The sequence below is a fragment of the Marmota flaviventris genome, chromosome 5 (assembly GCF_047511675.1).
Source record: "Marmota flaviventris isolate mMarFla1 chromosome 5, mMarFla1.hap1, whole genome shotgun sequence".
NCBI classification, from domain to species: Eukaryota; Metazoa; Chordata; class Mammalia; order Rodentia; family Sciuridae; genus Marmota; species Marmota flaviventris.
In genome coordinates, this window is record NC_092502.1 from 63,562,288 (window position 1) to 63,581,109 (window position 18,822).

General features: G+C 37.9%; 1 protein-coding gene across 1 annotated transcript; it reads left to right on the plus strand.

Moving 5' to 3' along the window:
* The first annotated feature begins 8,205 nt into the window (after nt 1-8,205).
* Nucleotides 8,206-17,925, plus strand: C5H5orf46 (chromosome 5 C5orf46 homolog). Its single transcript, XM_027927523.1, has 3 exons — nt 8,206-8,278; nt 12,686-12,836; nt 17,877-17,925. The coding sequence occupies exons 1-3, from the start codon at nt 8,206-8,208 to the stop codon at nt 17,923-17,925; spliced, it is 273 nt and encodes a 90-aa protein (XP_027783324.1).
* Nucleotides 17,926-18,822: the final 897 nt, after the last annotated feature.

An 18,822-nucleotide genomic window follows, 5' to 3' on the forward strand; every position in this document is an offset into this window, starting at 1 on the left:
TGAGGAGTAGCTGGCAAAATTTTTCTCCCATTCTATAGATTCTTCATGCTTTCTGAGCAGAAGCTTTTTAATTTGATGTTATCCCAGTTATTGATTCTTGGTTTTATTTATTGAGTTTTAGGGGTCTTGCTAAGGAAGTCAATGCCTGTACCAGTATGTTGAAGTGTTGACCCTGTTTTCTTTTAGCAGATGAAAGTTTCTGGTCTAATTCCGATGTCTCTGATCCACTTTGAGGTGACTTTTGCACAGAGTGAAAGAAAGGGATATAGCTTCATTCTCCCACATACATATATCCAGTTTTCCCAGAACCACTTGTTAAAATGGTTATCTTTTCTCCAACATGTTTTTGGCACCTTTGTAAAGCAGCAGATGACTGTATCCATGTGAGTTTGTCTCTGTCTTCAATTCTGTTTCATTGGTCTTCATGTCTGTTTTGATGCCAATACCATGCTGTTTTTTTTTTCTATATCTGTAGTTAATTTGAAATTGGGTATTATGATTCTGCAGTCTTACTCTTATTGCTCAGAATTTTGGGGGTTTCTGGGTCTTTTATTTTTCCAAATGAATTTGAGGACTATTTTTCCAGTTTTCAGAAGAACAGTATTGGTATTTTGATGGAGATTGACTGTATCTTTTTTTTTTTAATTCAATTTCAATTGAATTCTTTATATACAACAAAATTTGATGATCTTTTTTATAATTAATACATTTAGATTATTTATATTTAGTGCAATTATTCATATGGTTGTGATAACATCTCCAGTATTGTTAAATGTTGTTCTTTGTTTCTCATCCTTTTTTGCCTATTTATGAACCAACTAATTTTTATGGATACTTTTTTATCTCATTATTGACTTGATAGACTAATCTCCTTTATTTAACCACAATTTGCCTTCACCTTATAGTTCTCTATTTACAGTTGGATAGTTTATAGTTTTAAAATCAGTTTTGTTCCATTACTTCTTTTGGTAAATTTTTTGCTTTAGATATTATCATACCCTTTTCTGGCAGAGATAAATTATATATGGCCAGCACAGAAATATTTACCCTATGAATTTAGTGCTGTAGACTTCATAATCTAGGGGAAAGACACTATTTTTATGTGATTCATTTGTTCTTGCTTGTTAAAGTATTCCCCTCCCCCAAAAAATAAAATAAATAAAACACCTAGGGAGGGGGTTGAACATGTACTTCAGTAGTGAAGCTCAAGTAGCGTGAGATCTTGAGTCTGATTTGGAACATCATAAAAACAAATGAATGATTAGGAATAAAAATAAATCCCCCTCACTCCATCCCCTGTGTCAAAGTGAGGCAAGGCAAAGTACCTCTTCTGGAATGTTGTCTCCACCCTCAGCCATAGTTCCAGCTGCTAGAAGAACAAAAGCCTCTGGACTCTTCACTGTCTTCCTTGTTTACACCTGAGCCCTTGCCTTGAGCTTTGGCTCTCATTCCAGTGGGGCTCTGGAATCACTTCTACTGCTGGCCCCAATTCTCCATTCACACATTCAATAAGCATCTGTGGAACACTAACTGCATTTATTCAACACTCTCCACCTGCCAGTCATGGTTGTCAGCAAAGGGTTTTTGAGGATAAATAAGGCATGGCTCATTCTTGAGGAGCCTGTAGCCTAATGGCCGTGGCAGATATATATAAACAATAACTTATGATTCAGTACAATACAGGCTATAATAGAGGTGTGAGCAGAGTGAGCCAGGAGAAGTAATTAATTCTGCCATGAATTAGATCAGTGATGTGGTCACAATGTCTTTCTAAAGAATGTAATATTTCAAGAATGAGTAGTTGGGGTTGAATATTCCAAACAGAACAAACCAGATGTTAAAACAAGTAAAGGTCTAGGGGTATACCTGGGAAGGTAAGAGGGGAAATGACATGGTTAGAGATTGGTGGGAAGTTTTCCTGCAGAGTCAACATTTATGTAAAATTCACAGTGCTAAGCGTTTTATAGCATAAATTCATTTACACCCATACAAACTTCATTAGGTTGTCTTCATATTGAGAAGGGATAACTGAAGTTTACTGAGTATATGCAACTTGCCAAATAAAGAACTCAGTAACTGAGAGGATACTAATTTATTTAACAACTAGGGGACAGACACAGACCTGAATGATTAGGGGGGTCTGGATATAAACAACCAGGGTATGCATCCCAGTACATGCCAGGCAAAGGCAGAAAGAACTAATGTAGGCCATCTAACCCGTGCTTTAAGAACTATTCTATTCTACTCTGGAGATGAAGCTGGAGACACTGACCTTGAATGATATACAAAAGGCCTTGTCTTTAGAAATTCTCTAGGTAAAGGAAATGACACAGGATGTAAACATAATTACGTTTTAGAAATCAGAAATAGCAGCCAAGTGGGAGATGGCCTGGAATGTAGGAGAGGCAGACCTCACACTTTAGACATCCTCAAACCTTAGACTGCTATTGCAGTGATCCAGACAAAGTTCCTTACCAGGACACCTATGGCAGAGGTGAAGTTGGTGGGATTTAAGGACTGTGAGAGAATTGGCAAGACTTTGTGAGAAAATTGGTTCTGTGGTGATAAGGGGCTGAAGAACATCGGCATTTCTAACTGGCAATTAAGAGACTGAGGATGTCCTCACCTGAAAGTCTGATTAGGAAAGAAAGAACAGAGGAAAAATTGCTAGATATGTATTTCAGTACATAATGCTCCCTCACCAAAATGTTCTCGGTTCCCTTTCATTTTCCCCTCTCCCAGTCCCTTATCTCTTACTAATTCTGACATTAATCAAAACAAACCTTAGTTAATTCACTTTATTCCACTTCATATGAACTATGAAGCATCTGAGGGCTCATTCTTGGAAGCATGCTATGCTATTCCATACCTTGTGCATTGGCGGAAGCAGATGTCATCCTTCCTACCTGAAGTGTCTTCTTTACACCTTGCCAGCATAGTGAACACCTACATAATTACCAATCAAGGCCCAAACAAATGACCCCAAGTCCCCAGGCCATGTCAACCACTCCCTGCTAGTCTCCATCAGAACCTGTTCACAACTTCATTAGCATTTCTTTTATTTAAATTGCTATTACATGGCTACAGGTTCACCCCCATAACAAAGGTGAGGGCAAGGACTGGAGTTTTGCATTTTCTTGCTCCCAGTGTCTAAAAGAGCACCTGGCAAGTTATACAAACTCAAATCACATTCGTTGAATAAATAATTAATAAATGGATCTGTGACATGAGAATTAGCTAAGTTATAAGCCACATATAGACTGGTTTTAAAGTGGCAGTGTGACCAGTCCTCAGCAGGTGGACACTGTGGGAATGGGAGCCCTGCCCTGAACCCATATGTATCCCTTCCAGAACTGGTTTGAAACTTCATCTGGAGTGAACTAAGAACAAGGGAGGGGCTTTTAATTTCTTTATGAGGCACACATGGGACAAACATATTCCAGATGTCATATTAAAGAGGAACCGAGGGGTTGGAGTTGTGGCTCAGTGGTAGAGCACTCGCCTCGCACGTGCGAGGCTCTGGGTTTGATCCTCAGCACCCCATAAAAATAAATAAATTAAATAAAGGTTAAAAAAAATAGGAACTGAGCCCTTTAATAACTTGCAGTTTCTACATATGATTTGAGGTTCTCATATGCCATGCATTAATCATGTTTTGTCTCCCCTCAGTCCTCTACTTCAGTTGATGATATGATGTATCATGTAAGAAAACAGCTGTGAAGCCTTCTCCAGGTAGAGTTGCCCAATTCAACAAATAAAAATATAGGTTGCATGGTTAAATTAAAATTTCAGCTAAAGAAAACAGAAATATCTACTAAAAAAACAAATCATTTTTGTATAACTATATCCTATGAAACATTTTCAATGTATTAAAAGATCTCTCATTATTTATCTGAAATTCCAATCTAATTAGACATCATGATTTTGTCCTGCAGCCCAAATCCAGTTTGCTTTCTTCCAAGAATTAGGAAAGCATGGTGTACCCTACATGTTTAATATAACAAATTGCACTAAAACATAGGTAAATGAAGTGAATGAGACCTTCATTCAGAGGCCAATAGGAGATTCAGAGGCCAATGAGAAAAATAACTGATACAGGTGAATCTGTGGACAAACAGGCTGATAGCTGCAGTGCTCCTTGCTTGACCCAGGTTTTTGTTAGTAGCTACCACTCTACATGTACCAGGGCAACAGAGTGTAATAGTTATGAGCAGGAACTCTGGAGTCTCATTTTCTTAGCTCTGATTCCTTGCTCTGGCTCATGAATTCAGACTTGAATTTTATTACATAAAATGAGGGTGATGTTGGCAGCCTCCTATCAGTTTTATTAATATGTTGTATGAAGTTGACACCTGTCCAGAGTAGGCAGCTCATTATTAATGTTAGCGCATTAATGCTGCTTGCATGGTTAAGTGTCATTACCCTCTCTGGAACAGCTCAAAGTAGAATACAATTAAATAGAATAGAATAACAAGACTATTATTCATTTTTCCCTTAATATGTGCCAGGTTCTCTGCTAACTGCTTCCACAGATTTCCTCATTCAATCCATATAACAACCCCAAGAGATATCATTATTCATTATTCCTACTTTATAGACATTGAATCCAAGGTTCAGAGAAACTAGGCAATCTTAAGCCAAAGCATCACCACAGTTTGGCAGTGGAAAATCTGAAAGTCAAATGCAATTCTGTCTGAACCCAAACCCATGTTCTTAATTACAAATACATTCATTAAAATCTCCCCATGAGATTGCTACCCAAACACAATTCTTTCTTACCCTAAGAAAAAAATCTGATGATTTTCAATTAAGTATGAAAATATCCTTGGGAATTAAAGGATACCTTATTCTTTTCATTTGCATACCTTCTTAAAAAAAGTTACAGTAGTATTTTGAAGGAAGATCCCCAGCTTTCTTTGCCTAGCTTGGGTAAAATCTTCTCTTTTTAAATTTTTTTTTGTAATTGTAGATGGACAACGTACCTTTATTTTATTTATTTATATGTGGTGCCAAAGATTGAACCCAGTGCCTCACAAGAGCTAGGCAAGTGCTCTGCCACTGAGCTAGAGCCCCAGCCCAGGTAAAACCCTCTTTCATAACCTCTTTTTCCTCTACCTAAAGTCAAATCCATTTGTTTATGCTCCTTAACTATGATTAATATGGCCCAGATGAAAGGTTCTTTACAGCTTATCAAACATTTTATCCTTGTTATCACATATATCCTTAAAATAGTACAAATAAATAGGCAGGAAATTGCATTATGTCTCAATTTTACAGATGAAGAAACTGACGCTCAGAGTGGTATGTCATTTGGCAGTCACACAGATGCTAACCAGCAGAGCAATTATGGAAGTCCAGGCTTCTCTCCTCAAAATATTCTTTACTTAGTTTTTTCAATACAGGATTGTTGGATAGCTTCTATGTACAAGGCACTATGTTAGAAATCAAAGCTCTCTCAGTGAACAAAATAGGCCAGAACTCTTCCCTACTGGATTTTAACATCTCTTGGAGAGGGACCCATTAAATCATCAAATAAAAACATTTAAGGTCTAAGAAGAAATGATCTAGAGTTTGTAAATGATGTTAATCCAAACATTTTATCCTTGTTATAAGGATATAAGTTACAAGAAATTTTCACCAAAAATATATGGTAAAACCTGAAGCTGAGAGGAACAAGCCAGGAGAAGAAACTAGAAATGAACATACAAGCAGAGAAGGGAGGATGGAGCCTGGGCGGCACTACAGGGCCATGGGAGGAGGTCATGGTACTGGTAGGCAGGGAATGGGTGACCCTGAGCCTCAGGACAGTACTGTTTTCTTGATTCCAGAACACCAACAGCATCGGCCTTGAACTTTGCAGGCCCCGCCCAGGTGACCTCCCTGGGAGGCCAGCAGAATCCTATCCTAAGTTGCAATATCTGGAGCTTTTGCTTCCTTGTACTGTGCTTTTATGGTTTATTAGAGAAATGCCTTCGGGCACTACTCTTTCCCAAACAAACAGCCACATGTCAGAATTCACAGCTTGGGCACTTGAACATCATTCCTCCAGTAGTCCACTGGACAAGTGCAGTGCTTGATCATAAATAGTGTACCTAATGGTACAAATGTAACTTTCTGGAAGTTTCCTAAGGTGATACTGTTTCTAGATCACAGGCTTTTGTATAGGAGAGCCTGGCCAGAGTCTTCTTGAGGGGCCTGATTGGAGAGGACTGGGAAGGTCGTTCCACTCAAGGTGCAAGCAGAGCTGCTGATTGCTGTCAACGCAGTACCTTATAAAGTGGGCAGGAATGGGTCTCTCCCTAACTCTGACTCTGAAACCTGGACAAGTCGTAATTTCCCATCTCAGTTAATTTCCCCATTTCTAAATGGCTATCTGGCACTGCACAAAGCTTGACTTTGGTCAGTCTGTAAGTTTTAATACCTCCAACTCCTTGTCCTTACCAACTGAACTTAGGGCATTCCTCAGTATACCCGGTTTTATCTAGATCAGAGCCACACTTTACCTTCTGGAGTATTTGCATCCAGAAAGAAGGGCATTTTACCTCTGGGAGACATAGCAGCATCTCAAACCTAATATTCAGTTCCACCAAATGCCAATGAATTTAATTCAGTTGACTATGTTTTCTTTTCATTCCTATTTGAAAGATGGTAAGGCAGAGTTAATTTAAAGAGGACCATTGTAATAGACACAGGGACCACTTCAGTGGGAACTTGCAGTGCAAAAGAAAGATTGAACTCAATTCCCAATCTACTTTTTCTTTTAATGTTCACACAAGAAGTCTACAGCCTACTGGGGGAGACATTTAAATGGATATATATCCTGCATGTCACAGTATCATTTATCTCTGCTTGGAAGATCCAGACAAGCTCTGAGCAAGTACAGTCAAAGCTAAAACCAGTGCTAATCACTAGACTCCTTGAGGATTCAGAAATATAACACTTTGCCCCTAAGAGATCCACAGGTTAAGAAGCAACCTAAATTCCATCAACAGAGGAATGGATGAAGACCATATTTTTTATGGTCTATATATATGAGGGAATACTATTTTGCTTTAAAAAGAAAGGCAAGCTTGTCATTTATAACAGCATGGGTGAAGTTGGAGAATATTATGTTAAGTGAAATAAGGCAGAGTTAGAAAATCAAATATCATCTTACTTCTGTATGAAATCTAAAAAAAGGTAAAACCCTAAAAGCAGAGAGTAGAATGATAGTTACCAGAGGCTGGGAAGGGAAATTAGAAAGACATGTGTCAAAGCATATAAAATACCCATTAGGAGGAATAAATTCTAGAGATCCATTATATAATATGGTGAATATAGTTAATAACAATGAATTGTATATATGAAAATGGCTGAGAGTAGTGTTCTCACCAAACATAAAAGGAAAGTGTGTGAGATAATGAATATGTTTGATTTAGTCATTAACCATGTATACATACTCTAAAATATCATAATATGTGCCTTAAACATATATCTATATATTTATTTTAATGATAACTTGTATTTGTAGGTAGATAAGGGGATGGATCAAGAGGCTGAATGAGAGGAGAGCTAATAAAACAGTTCAAACAATGGGGTCAAGGGTTTCATAGAGCAGGTGATGCAGAATGCAGCTTTATCTGATCTAGGGCGGAATGGTTACCATGAAGGTTTCACAGAAAAGAGGGAATCTGAACCAAAGACAGCGGAATAAATAGAAAAGCTCCAAGGGAGATGATGAGGAAGATATCACAGGACGAAGAAAGAGCACAGGCAAAGGAAGGGTTCTGGGATGCTACAGGGCATGCCCATGTATAGATGGGGGATTGGCTTAGAGCATGGGGAGAGTCCAGTACACAGAGGGTGTAGAAAAACACCTTGCCAGTTTTGTCACTTGCTCCTCAACACTAGTGATTCTGCCTGATATGCATCTGAGCATCCATGTTGGCCATGGAAATTCCCTCAGAAGCTGTACTCTTGTGCAGTTTATAGATACACCTGAGAAAAATCAAGAGAGTTTTTCTTTCCCTATTTGAAAAAATATATATATTAATTGGTTTTGAAAGATAGGGCAGGGCTCATTAGCAGAGATCCCAGAGCAAGCTGTGCGGACATCTTGAGCAACCTAGATTCCATAGTAGATATGTCATTATGTGCCCTATAAATGAAGCAAAGCTTCAGGTGCATCTGAGCAATTTATTTACATCAATCCCCAGTATTACAAGAATGGCTGTCTCAGTCCTTCGGCTGACATTTTTTCTGGGACTCCTTGTCTTAATCCTGACCTGCCATGCTGCAGGTAAGTGCTTCTGTTCACAGCCCATGAACTGTGCAGCAGTTAGAGGGATGGGCAGAAGTTGGCACTGATTCAGAATATAGATAGGGAGGGCTTTGGGCACCTGAGAACACAGGACTGGGAGACAAGAGGCACATCTTCTAACAAAGAAAGGATTTTTTTTTATTAAAGTCAGTGTCAACTAAAGCCTCTATCTTCAATGAATGTATGAAATTTGGAGTGATTTTTTTTCTTATGTATCATATCATATAGTGACACTATTATATTATAAATTCCTTAAGACCTGGGGTATGTTTTCCTAATGATAATAACAAATAGTTTTTGTTGATGAAGAATATATACTCTGGAATAAGACTTCTCGGCTGGATCCACCACTAACCTGAAACATGACTTTAACATGCTACTAAATATCTCTTGGCATCATACATGCCAGGAAACATTAATAGTTAATTTTCCCATAAAGTCATTATGAAAATTAAATACAGGAAAAAATTGTAATAGTATTTGTCCATTACAAGTACTCAATAAATATTAACTGTTATTGTTATCAAATATAATCTTAAAAGAGCCTCATAATATGTCTGTGAAGTAAATATGCTTGGTTTTATCATTTTCCATCTTACAGGTTAATAAACTGAGTTTGCAGAGGGAAAATTACTTGAGCATAGACACAAGTGGAAGTGGCATCTGATAGTGACACCTGAGTGTCTAGATTCTTTCCATTATAACTAAACAGCACCTACCTCTTTCATATCTGACCCAAACAAGGCAGTGTGCAGCATTCTCAATAGCTAATTTTTTTTTTGTTTGCAGAAGACTGTGAGTTCCTGACTTCACTCAATTCAAAAATGGCCAGAAAACACAGATAGTACAAATGTTTACCAATAGAGTCCTCTGAATGCAAGTCAGCAGCATTCACACCTCCAGGCCCCTCACTGTTCATCAGCACCACACACAGGCAGATGCTACGACAGATTGACTCTAAAGGGGGACATAGAGACATTACAGTTCCTTCAACACCAAAAGTAATCAACATGGTGAAAGGTGATATTCATATCATAGTGAAAAAATCCAGATTCTATTTCGTATGAACTCTGAACTATGGGTAAACCAGTTCATTGGTTTGAGCCTTGGTTTCCTCATCTATAAAATGAGACAATTATCAATTTTACCAGATAGAATGGGCATGCTGTGTGTGTGTGTGTGTGTGTGTTATTGGGGATTGAACTGAGCCCAGGGGTGTTCTGTCTCAAAGGTACATCACCAGCCCGATAGCTCTCTTCTCCTTAAGTTGTCCACACTGGTTTAAATTCATGATCTTCTTGCCTCAACTTCCTGAGTGGCTGTATTTCCTGGCACATGCCAACATGCCCAGCCAAATGAACATGCTTTTATAATCACTTCGCAAGTAAATGGATGGCGTTGGAGAAGATAATGCTAAGTGAAGTTAGCCAATCCCCAAAAAACAGATGCCAAATGTTTTCTCTGATATAAGAAGGCTGACTCATAGTGGGGTAGGGAGGGGGAGCATGGGAGAATTAGATTAATTTTAGATAGGGCGGAGGGGTGGGAGGGAAAGGGAGGGGGCAGGGGATTAGCAAGGATGGTGGAATGTGATAGACATCATCATCCAAAGTAAATGTATGAAGACATGAATTGGTGTCAACATACTTTATATGCAACCAGAGATACAAAAAATTGTGATGTATATGTGTAGTAAGAATTGTAATGCATTCCACTGTCCTTTATTTTTTTAAAATGTCAATAAAAAATTACAAATGTAAAGAAAAAAGAAAACCATACAAAATATACAAACATCAGCAATACTATATTTGTTCAGATCTTTATAATCACCTTGACTAAGAAATTCAACCAGATAGTCAATGTAAATTAACTATTTTGTATGATTTGATGATTCGTTTCTAGGAAATAACAATCTGTTGATATTTTGATGACATATTTTAAATTTTCACAATCTCCTCAAGTATTAGAGGAGAAAATGAGTTACAAATCATGTTGTTACATTATTATTAATAATAGAAATAATAATGCAGCAAACATTTATGTGAGGTTATCATGGACCCGGTACTGTGGTAAATGTTACAGATAGATGAATGGACAGATAGACAGATAGATGAAAGATCTATAAAATATTTTCAATCCTGACAACAGCACAAGAAGAAAATTGAGAGATAATATTTGAGGCTTGTGTACAAAGCCACATGGGTAATGTTTTATTGAAGACAGAAAAAAAAAATACCTCAGGCTGTAGGACTCTAACCCATGTGATGAACCACACTCTAATCTTTCAATATGTGTGTGGTTCACAGACTGAGGCTAAGATTTCCATTTTTATACACTCCAATCCCAGGTTTCTTACATATTGAAAAGCTAGTATTTAGTGAAATATTAAAGTAAAAAGTCAATAAAATTAAATTGTTATGCAAATAGATAGAAACATAGAAAAAACTCAACTTTCACATAAGGAATTACTACTTTGCTCCTGACAATGTTTTCAGAAAATAAATTTCATGCAGAGAGAAATTTATCATGTGAATAATATTCTCTGTGGAGATAAAACATTCAGGTTCAAACCCCAGCTCAACCACTTTCTAGATGAGTAATTTTATTTTATTTCCCTGAACAGCTGTGTTCTGTTCTGTCAAACTGCAATGCAATGTGAAGAAAGCCCCAACCCAGAACCTGTAGAATAGGCATCCACACAAGGAGGTCTGGCTCCTTTTTCTCTTGAGGAAAAAAAAAAAAACTCTGGGCATTGTGAGCACCCTGCGCTTTATGTGAGGGTCATGTAATGTCTGTATTTGTCCTTTTTTTTTTTTTTTTCTAACCATAACTCTTGGATAAAAGCTATGCACATAAGGATTCTTTTGAATGAAAGAAACAACAACTGGATAAATGAGAACATGACAATTAAGTTTATCAATTTTAGTTTGCAGAATTGAATGCCAATAAGTTTTTAATAATAGTTTATATTTTAGGATATAATATGGATGCAAGGATAGTAACAAAAAGTTAGTTACATGTCTTTCCATCTGAAGTCATGGGGATGGATACATGATCTAGAAGGTGGGGCTTTATGATTCAAAACTTGTGATTGGGTTTCCAGAAAAAATGCAAGACACAGTTATATTTGAATTTTAGATAAGTGATAGATAATCATTTAATACAAATATGTACTGAATATTGCATCAATCATTCTCATGATTAAAAAAATGGTTGTGGTTTATCAGAAATTTAAATTTAACGACACACTGTATATATTTATGTGCCATGTCTGGTCACAGCACTTGTCAAGCTATAATAAAATTAAAATACAAAAGTCCTACTTTATTCTGTTTCTAGGCTCATTATACAAATTGTAGCTCTTGTCACTCTTCCATCCCTTCTTGTCTGAAAGTAAAAACCACTAAGCAAAGCCCAAACATCCCAAGGAACCTGCATAACACCAACCCCACTCTCTGGGTCTTTGGCCCTCTCTCTAAAGGGAACTTGATTAAAGGACTCAGGGCAAGAGGATTACCATTGCGGTCTCAACTTCTTTTACTCTTTGTGAGGTCTTCTGTGAATCCCTAATCTTTTTGATTTTTCAGCCTCATTTTTCAGTCCATTGACCTTGGACAAAATCATGCAGCACTTACAAAACCATTATTTACAACAATATTTGGTGATATACAAGTGACAGAATTTGTCACTATTATTATACTACTTTCACTCTTATAAAAGAAGATTGTACAATTCATTACAGAGTGCTTTAAAATCCAGATTTTAATGCCAGCCAAACATGGGCTTGAATTATATTTCTTCCTCTTACTAGGTCTGACTTTTAATAGGTTTCTATACCTCTCTCTAGTTCCATTTCCTTATCTTTAAATTGGGATAATAAATTTTTCCTGCCTCACAGAGTTGTTATGATGATAACATGAGAATGCATGCAGATGGTCCATCACCCACCTCTGGTACAAGGTCGGGGTCATCTAGTGCTACCCATTGGTACTCCATCTTCATCATTGTTAATTCCTACTATAAGCCTAGGGGTTACATGGAAAGCCAGACATTCTGTATTTCAACCTGGGCACTGCATCTGCTAACTGATTAACTCTAGGAGAGGCACTTAATTTCTGTGAGCCTCTGTTTTCTCATCTACAAAAGGGAGCCATTGTCTATCTCAGTATTCATGTGAGTTTATTTATTTGCTTTTAGGAATAGATGAGATGGTGCTTGTGAAGACATCAACTAAGCAGGAATGAAAAGTTCAATTTACTGTAACTATAGGAGGCCACAAAATTACTGAGGGAGGCACAAAGGGCTCTGAGGATCCCCTACATGGCAAAAGAGACTTTCCTTTCTTGTTGCTTTGAATCACCTCTGATATTCTGTTCTGTTTTTCAGATGACAAAGCAGAAGAAAACTCTGAGAGCAAGCCAGAGGATTCAGGCAAGAATCCAGAGCCAGATTTCCCCAAATTTCTGAACCAACTGGGCACAGAGATCATTGAGAATGCATTCGAGTTCATCCTCCGTTCCATGATGGCCCGGGGAACGTAAGCATTGATACCAGCCTTGCTTGGTCCAGTTCTCTGTATATTGAGACCCCATTGCAGCCAGGTATGGTAGCACACACCTGTAATCCCAGCAGCTCTGGAGACTGAGGCAGGAGGATCACAAGTTCAAAATCAGCCTCAGCGATTTAGCAAGGCCCTAAGCAACTTAGAGAGAACCCATCTCAAAAAAAAAAAAAAAACAATAAAATAAAATAAATTTTAAAACCTTGTGTTGAAATGAATAAAAAACAAAGTTTAAGGCACAAGCCAATAAATTGTTTTCCATCAAAAAACCTTGCTCTACTTTAAGATGTACTTGGCATCTCAATGAATTGCCCTTAACTCTTTTGGGGTGAATTCATTCCCATGAAGTGATTCCACAAGATATTTGTATTACTTTCAAGGCCAGATAGAAGGAAAGAGAGCACTGAACCAGGGGACAGAAGGCCAAGGTCTGGTCCTGACTCAGCTGCTATTGTACCAGGTGGTGGTGGACAAGCCTCTCCCTGAGTGCCTTCCTTGGTTCATCTGTAAAGTTGAGGCAATAAAGGACCCACTAGTGCTGTGAATGGGGTGAAAACAAGGGGTGGTGGTAGGCTCATTAGTGGTGGGCACTGAGAATTCCTGTGTTTATTTTCTAACTTAAGTAGCTTAAGAGGGCCAAGAGAGGCAGCTGATAACCTTTCAGAGAGCATCTGGAGAAGCTCCCCATGTGGAGTGTTTTTGTCATGCTGGATGGCCTTAGTGAACAGTCACACATCCCACTGTCTTCCCAAAGTTCTCAGCCTGCTTCCCAGTTCCTATGCCCAGCTCCCAAAACAGCTCCCTTCCACCTACATAGCTCTGATTTTACACCATTACTTCACCTCACTCTTCATTCTCCTCAAGCTAATGTCCCCAATTTCAGCTCTCCAAGACCAAGCACACTCTCCTGTAAACTTCCAGGTGGTTTCCATCTCCTCCTCTCAGCCTCTTCTGATTCTCTCCTGCATAGACCCCTGAACAGAGTTTGACACACTTCGATCTATTACCCACCTGCTTCAGGATCTACCAGACAATTTTTTTTAAAAACTGAGGTTCCTTTATTCCATCTTACATCTACCTGAAGGCATCTCCCTTGCTTCTTTGACGAGCTTTCCACAGGATACTGACATGGAAGCCAGGCCCCACCAGATGCTCTGGTATGCACTGCTGTGCCTTAAAGTTCCACATAGCCTTTACATTTTTTATTCATATTTTATGTATGTGCAAATCCTTGCATTTTCCTGGAGAAAAGGTTAATGACTTTTATTACATTCTCAAAGATAACCAACAGTAAATACAAACAAAGAACCACCTTGTGGGCATTTTTGTAATCTCTGGTCTGCTTAAATCAATATATTTGACTGGGCAGCATTTTGCATATGATCCTGCTCCAGAAATTGCTAAAACTCACAGGTGTTTTTTTTTTCTTTTGTTCTAATTAGTTATGCATGACAGTAGAATACACTTTGATACAACAAATACAGATGGAGTATAATTTCTCATTCTTCTGGTTGTATATGATGTAGAATCCCACAGGTCATATAGTTATATATGTACAGAGGGTAATAATGTCTGATTGATTCATTCTATTATCCTTCCCCCAGACACCCTCTCTTCCCTTTACTTCCTTCTACCTAATCTAAATTAAATCTATTCTTCCCTAATACCCCCCACCCCACCATTGTGAATTATCATCCACATATCAGAGAAAATATTAGGCTTTTTTTTTCTTTTTTATTTTGGTTTGGCTTATTTTACTTAGCTTGATATTCTCTAGCTCTATCAATTTACCAGCAAATTCCATAATTTCATTATTCTTTAAGGCTAATATTCCATTGTGTGTGGATTTTTAATATCCATTCATCCACATTTTTTAATATCCATTCATCTATTGAAGGGCACTAAGGTTGGTTCCATAGTTTAGCTATTGTGAATTGAGCTGCTATAAACATTGATGTGACTGCATCACTGTAATAAACTGATTTTAAGTCCTTTGGGTATACACTGAGGGAGGGATAGTTGAGTAAAATGGTGGTTCCATTCCAAGTTTTCTGTGGAATCTTGATACTGCTTTCCATAATGGTTGCACAATTTGCATTCCCACCAGCAACATATGAGTGTACCTTTCCCCCCACATCCTTGCCAACATTTATTGTTGTTTTTATTGTTACAAATCCTATTGTCATTGCTTTTGCAACTGTTGCCTTCCTATGGTTGTTAATGTAAACTAGAAGGAAAGTAATAAGAAAACAATGAGTATCATTCATTGCATGCAAAGTACAGATTCAACTGCAATTGAGTTAATATTATTACATTATCAAAACAGGAAGTTGAACAATGATACTTCTTTTTATTTCTTCCCTTAGATTTTTCTGGATATAAAATGGCACATTTTTCATTGTGTTTAGCCTGAAAGTTTACTGATCCATTAAGGAGTTTCAGTCCAGTCCAGGCTCAGGAATTCCACTTCATTTTCTATACTTTCTCTTTCCCTTGATATATTCTGATCAAATGGCATTCTTTCTGTTGCTGAAACTTAAAATCATGATACGTTCTCTGCCCTCTTACTCTCTTCTGTCTGAAATGCTCTTTCCTTTTCATGGTGGCTGATCCTAGAGCTCATCTAAAAGTCACCACCTCAGAAAAGTATCCTATGACCCTCCTGTCATTTCCCCTCCCCTTACATTCATATTCTCTGTTAGTCTCTAACACTTTACCTCGTCTTCGTGCCATTAGAACTTTAGTCTCTTCAGAAATAACTGATTTACTTTTAACTGTGTAGCTAAATGAAAGTAGAAATCAGGTAGATCTGTCTGGTTCACTATGATGTCAGACATTTAATTAACATCTATCAATTGATTAATTAGCTATTTAAGGAAAGAGATCTTAGAGATCAGACCTAAAACCCATTTACCAACTTGATTTGGGAAATATGAAGGATCTTTGCTCAAAACACAACACTAGCTCAAAACACAAATCTAGTTGATGGCGGTGAGGACCTAAGACATACGCAGGACTCCCTGTGCAAAGAAGGCTACAAATATAATGGGGATGGTGGATGGGAAGATGCCATCAAATAATGTCGCTATACTTAATATGTGCAAAGAAGAAACAGGAGTTGTGAATGAAACACCTAAACTGTAAAAAATCTGGACTGTATATCCCTTTTCCTAAATGAATTTTCAGTCCTTATGATAAGTGACATTGCCCAAGGCGATGACACCTGCACATGCCTAGCAAGATAAACATCTGTTACATATCACAGGCCATTTCCAGAGAAAGGAACCAATGTGATGAGGGAAGTGTTTACGGCAGACATGAGATATAATTAGGGCTTTGAAGGATTGAGTGAGATTTGATTCAAAACAGAGAACAAGAGGAACTGTGAAGTTCCATAACAATGGGAATTTTGCTTTGTTTACTCCAACATATCTGATGCCCGAGTAGGGTATCAGGCACATAATAAATGTGAGAGGCATGATTTTGAGACTCAGGACAGTCCAGGTGTCTCCCCTACTTGCCTCTGCACTACCTGGGAACTATGCAGGCTGCCTCCCACTCACCATCCTTCTCAGCAATGTACCTAATCCTAACTCCCCTTATCCTTTGAAGAGCCTTAGGTTTTTGTGAATATGTCCCCTGGGGGGTTCCATGACATGATTTCTCATTCCTTCCCTATCTCAAGTCATTTCTTCTCACTCTTGGTTTGACTTTTTGTCACACACCCTCACCTTAAATGTCACTGCTCCTTGAGACTCCAAATGGTCCTGATTTTTCACTTTGCAGCTTGCACACTGGGAATTTCCCTGTAACTAAGGAGTTTCTAATTCACATCTCTATTGTGCTTAGTTTTCTTCACTCCAGACTGAAATGACCAATTTCTTGCTATAAAACTCCACCTCGTTTTTCCACCAACACCTGTAAACATAAACCTGGCCTCTCTCTCAAAGCCAGGCTCCTCCTTATCCAGGAAGTCACATTCCCATGCCTTCAGACTCCAGCAACCTCCAGGTCTTGTTTCTTTCCTGCCCATCACCACCTTTATCCAAGTGCTACAGCGTACTCTACCCTGGATTTTCTTCCTATGCCATTCCTTTTTTTCAACTCCACCGACTAGTTGATCTAGTTAACCCTGCCATGGTCTCTTTTATGAGTTCTTTTCATTAGATTTCTGTTAGTTTTACCACTTTTTGGTCACTCTTCACTTCAATCTATCCTCTACCTACCACCAGAGCTTTTTATAAAAAAAAATGCAAATTTGGCCACATTTCTGCCATGTTTGAAATCCTTCCTTGAATTTCTGCTGCTTTCCAAAAGAAGCAAATTCATTAGGCTGATGGTAAAGTCCTTTCCCTGATGTGTCTATTTTTCGGTCATATCTCTGCAACCACACACCCAACAGCCCAGCAACAGATGATTTGTGTTTTCAGAGCAGATGGTGTTGGTGTAAGCTCTTCACAAATCACATTTTAGTTATCTTTTACCTTTTCAGAAGCTATGCAGGTACCCAGTCTTTGAGCAGTAAAGGATATCTGGCATTAGTAATGACTCTGATGTTGTACATTTTAAACTTTGCTTTTCAATCTATCAGCCATGTGATTTGGAAACATAGTTTGAACTTTTTGAGCTTCAGGAATTTTTTTCACAAGTAAAAAGATATAATAATAAAAATTCATTCAACAAATAGTTGTTAATTTAATTATGTGCCAGGCATTGTTCTAGGTGATGGAGATAGAGTTCTGAATAAATATACCAAAATACCTGCCTTTATGGATATGCCTTCCTATGTGAAATGACACTTAACTAATACGTTTGTTGGCAAGTTCAAAGACATGATTATGCATAAATTGCTTGTTGACTACAAATTGTTATGGAAATCTTTATCCATATTTCCTTCTCTCAGAAAAATCTTGAGGAAAAAACTGTAACTCAGTCATTATTAGACAGTGTAGTGATGATTCTAGCATTAAGTCAAGTCATAACTCAGTATGTTTTTTTCTCTACTTTTCCTTTTAGTGGATTCTTTGAACTTGGTGAAAACCCAGGAGAACAGCCATCAAAGTGACTTCTCAGGTGATTTTAATTTATAATTTACAACTAAAAAATAGTATATTAGACAAAGAAAAAAAGGAATTGACTGATTTCATTTAATGACTGGGGATACCCATGCATAACTACAAGCAGAAAATAATTGTTTTGTTCTTGCTTTGTCCTTATGATCTATTTTTTTAAAACTAATTACAATGGATGTGCATTAAGTTGATGTTGATAACTCAAGGTTTTCTTAGGGAGGAGGCAAACTTGTCGAATAACATAAATAATCATTAATTGTTAAGAGACCTGGTTTCTGATACAATTCTGTCCTATAACAAACTCCTGAGATGATCAATTGACAAAGATAAAGGTTAATTTGGGCTCCCAGTTCTGGATAATTCAATTTGCCATTGGTGGGCTGCACTCCTTTGGGCCTGTGGCAAAGCAGCACATCATGGTAGAAGCATTTGGTTGCATGGGACCAACCACTAAGCTCATAGTCAGAAAGCAAAAGTGGAATAAACTGGGGTTCCAGAATCCCACCCACTAGGCCCCATGTCTAAAAGACTCCAACACCTCCAAATAGCACCTATCTGAGAACCAAGCCTTTAACACATGGGCTTTTGGGGTTATTTCAGATCCAAATTGTAGCTTTTGCTTTATATGAGCCCAGCTGTGAAATGAGGAGATAGTGCACACTACAAATGTAAGGACCTACATCATTATGCAGTTAGTCAATCATGAGAAGAGTGAAATTTGCTGAGGTTAATTCAAGGAGAAAGGAGTGGCCTCTCTATTCTACGCAACCTCAAACAATGTGATTTGAGAACTCAGAAAAACCTGATTTTCCCTTACTCTGTTCTCTCCTGGGTATGCATATTGAAATTGTAAAACAAAAATGTTAGATCTAGAAAAGTAATATCAGTTG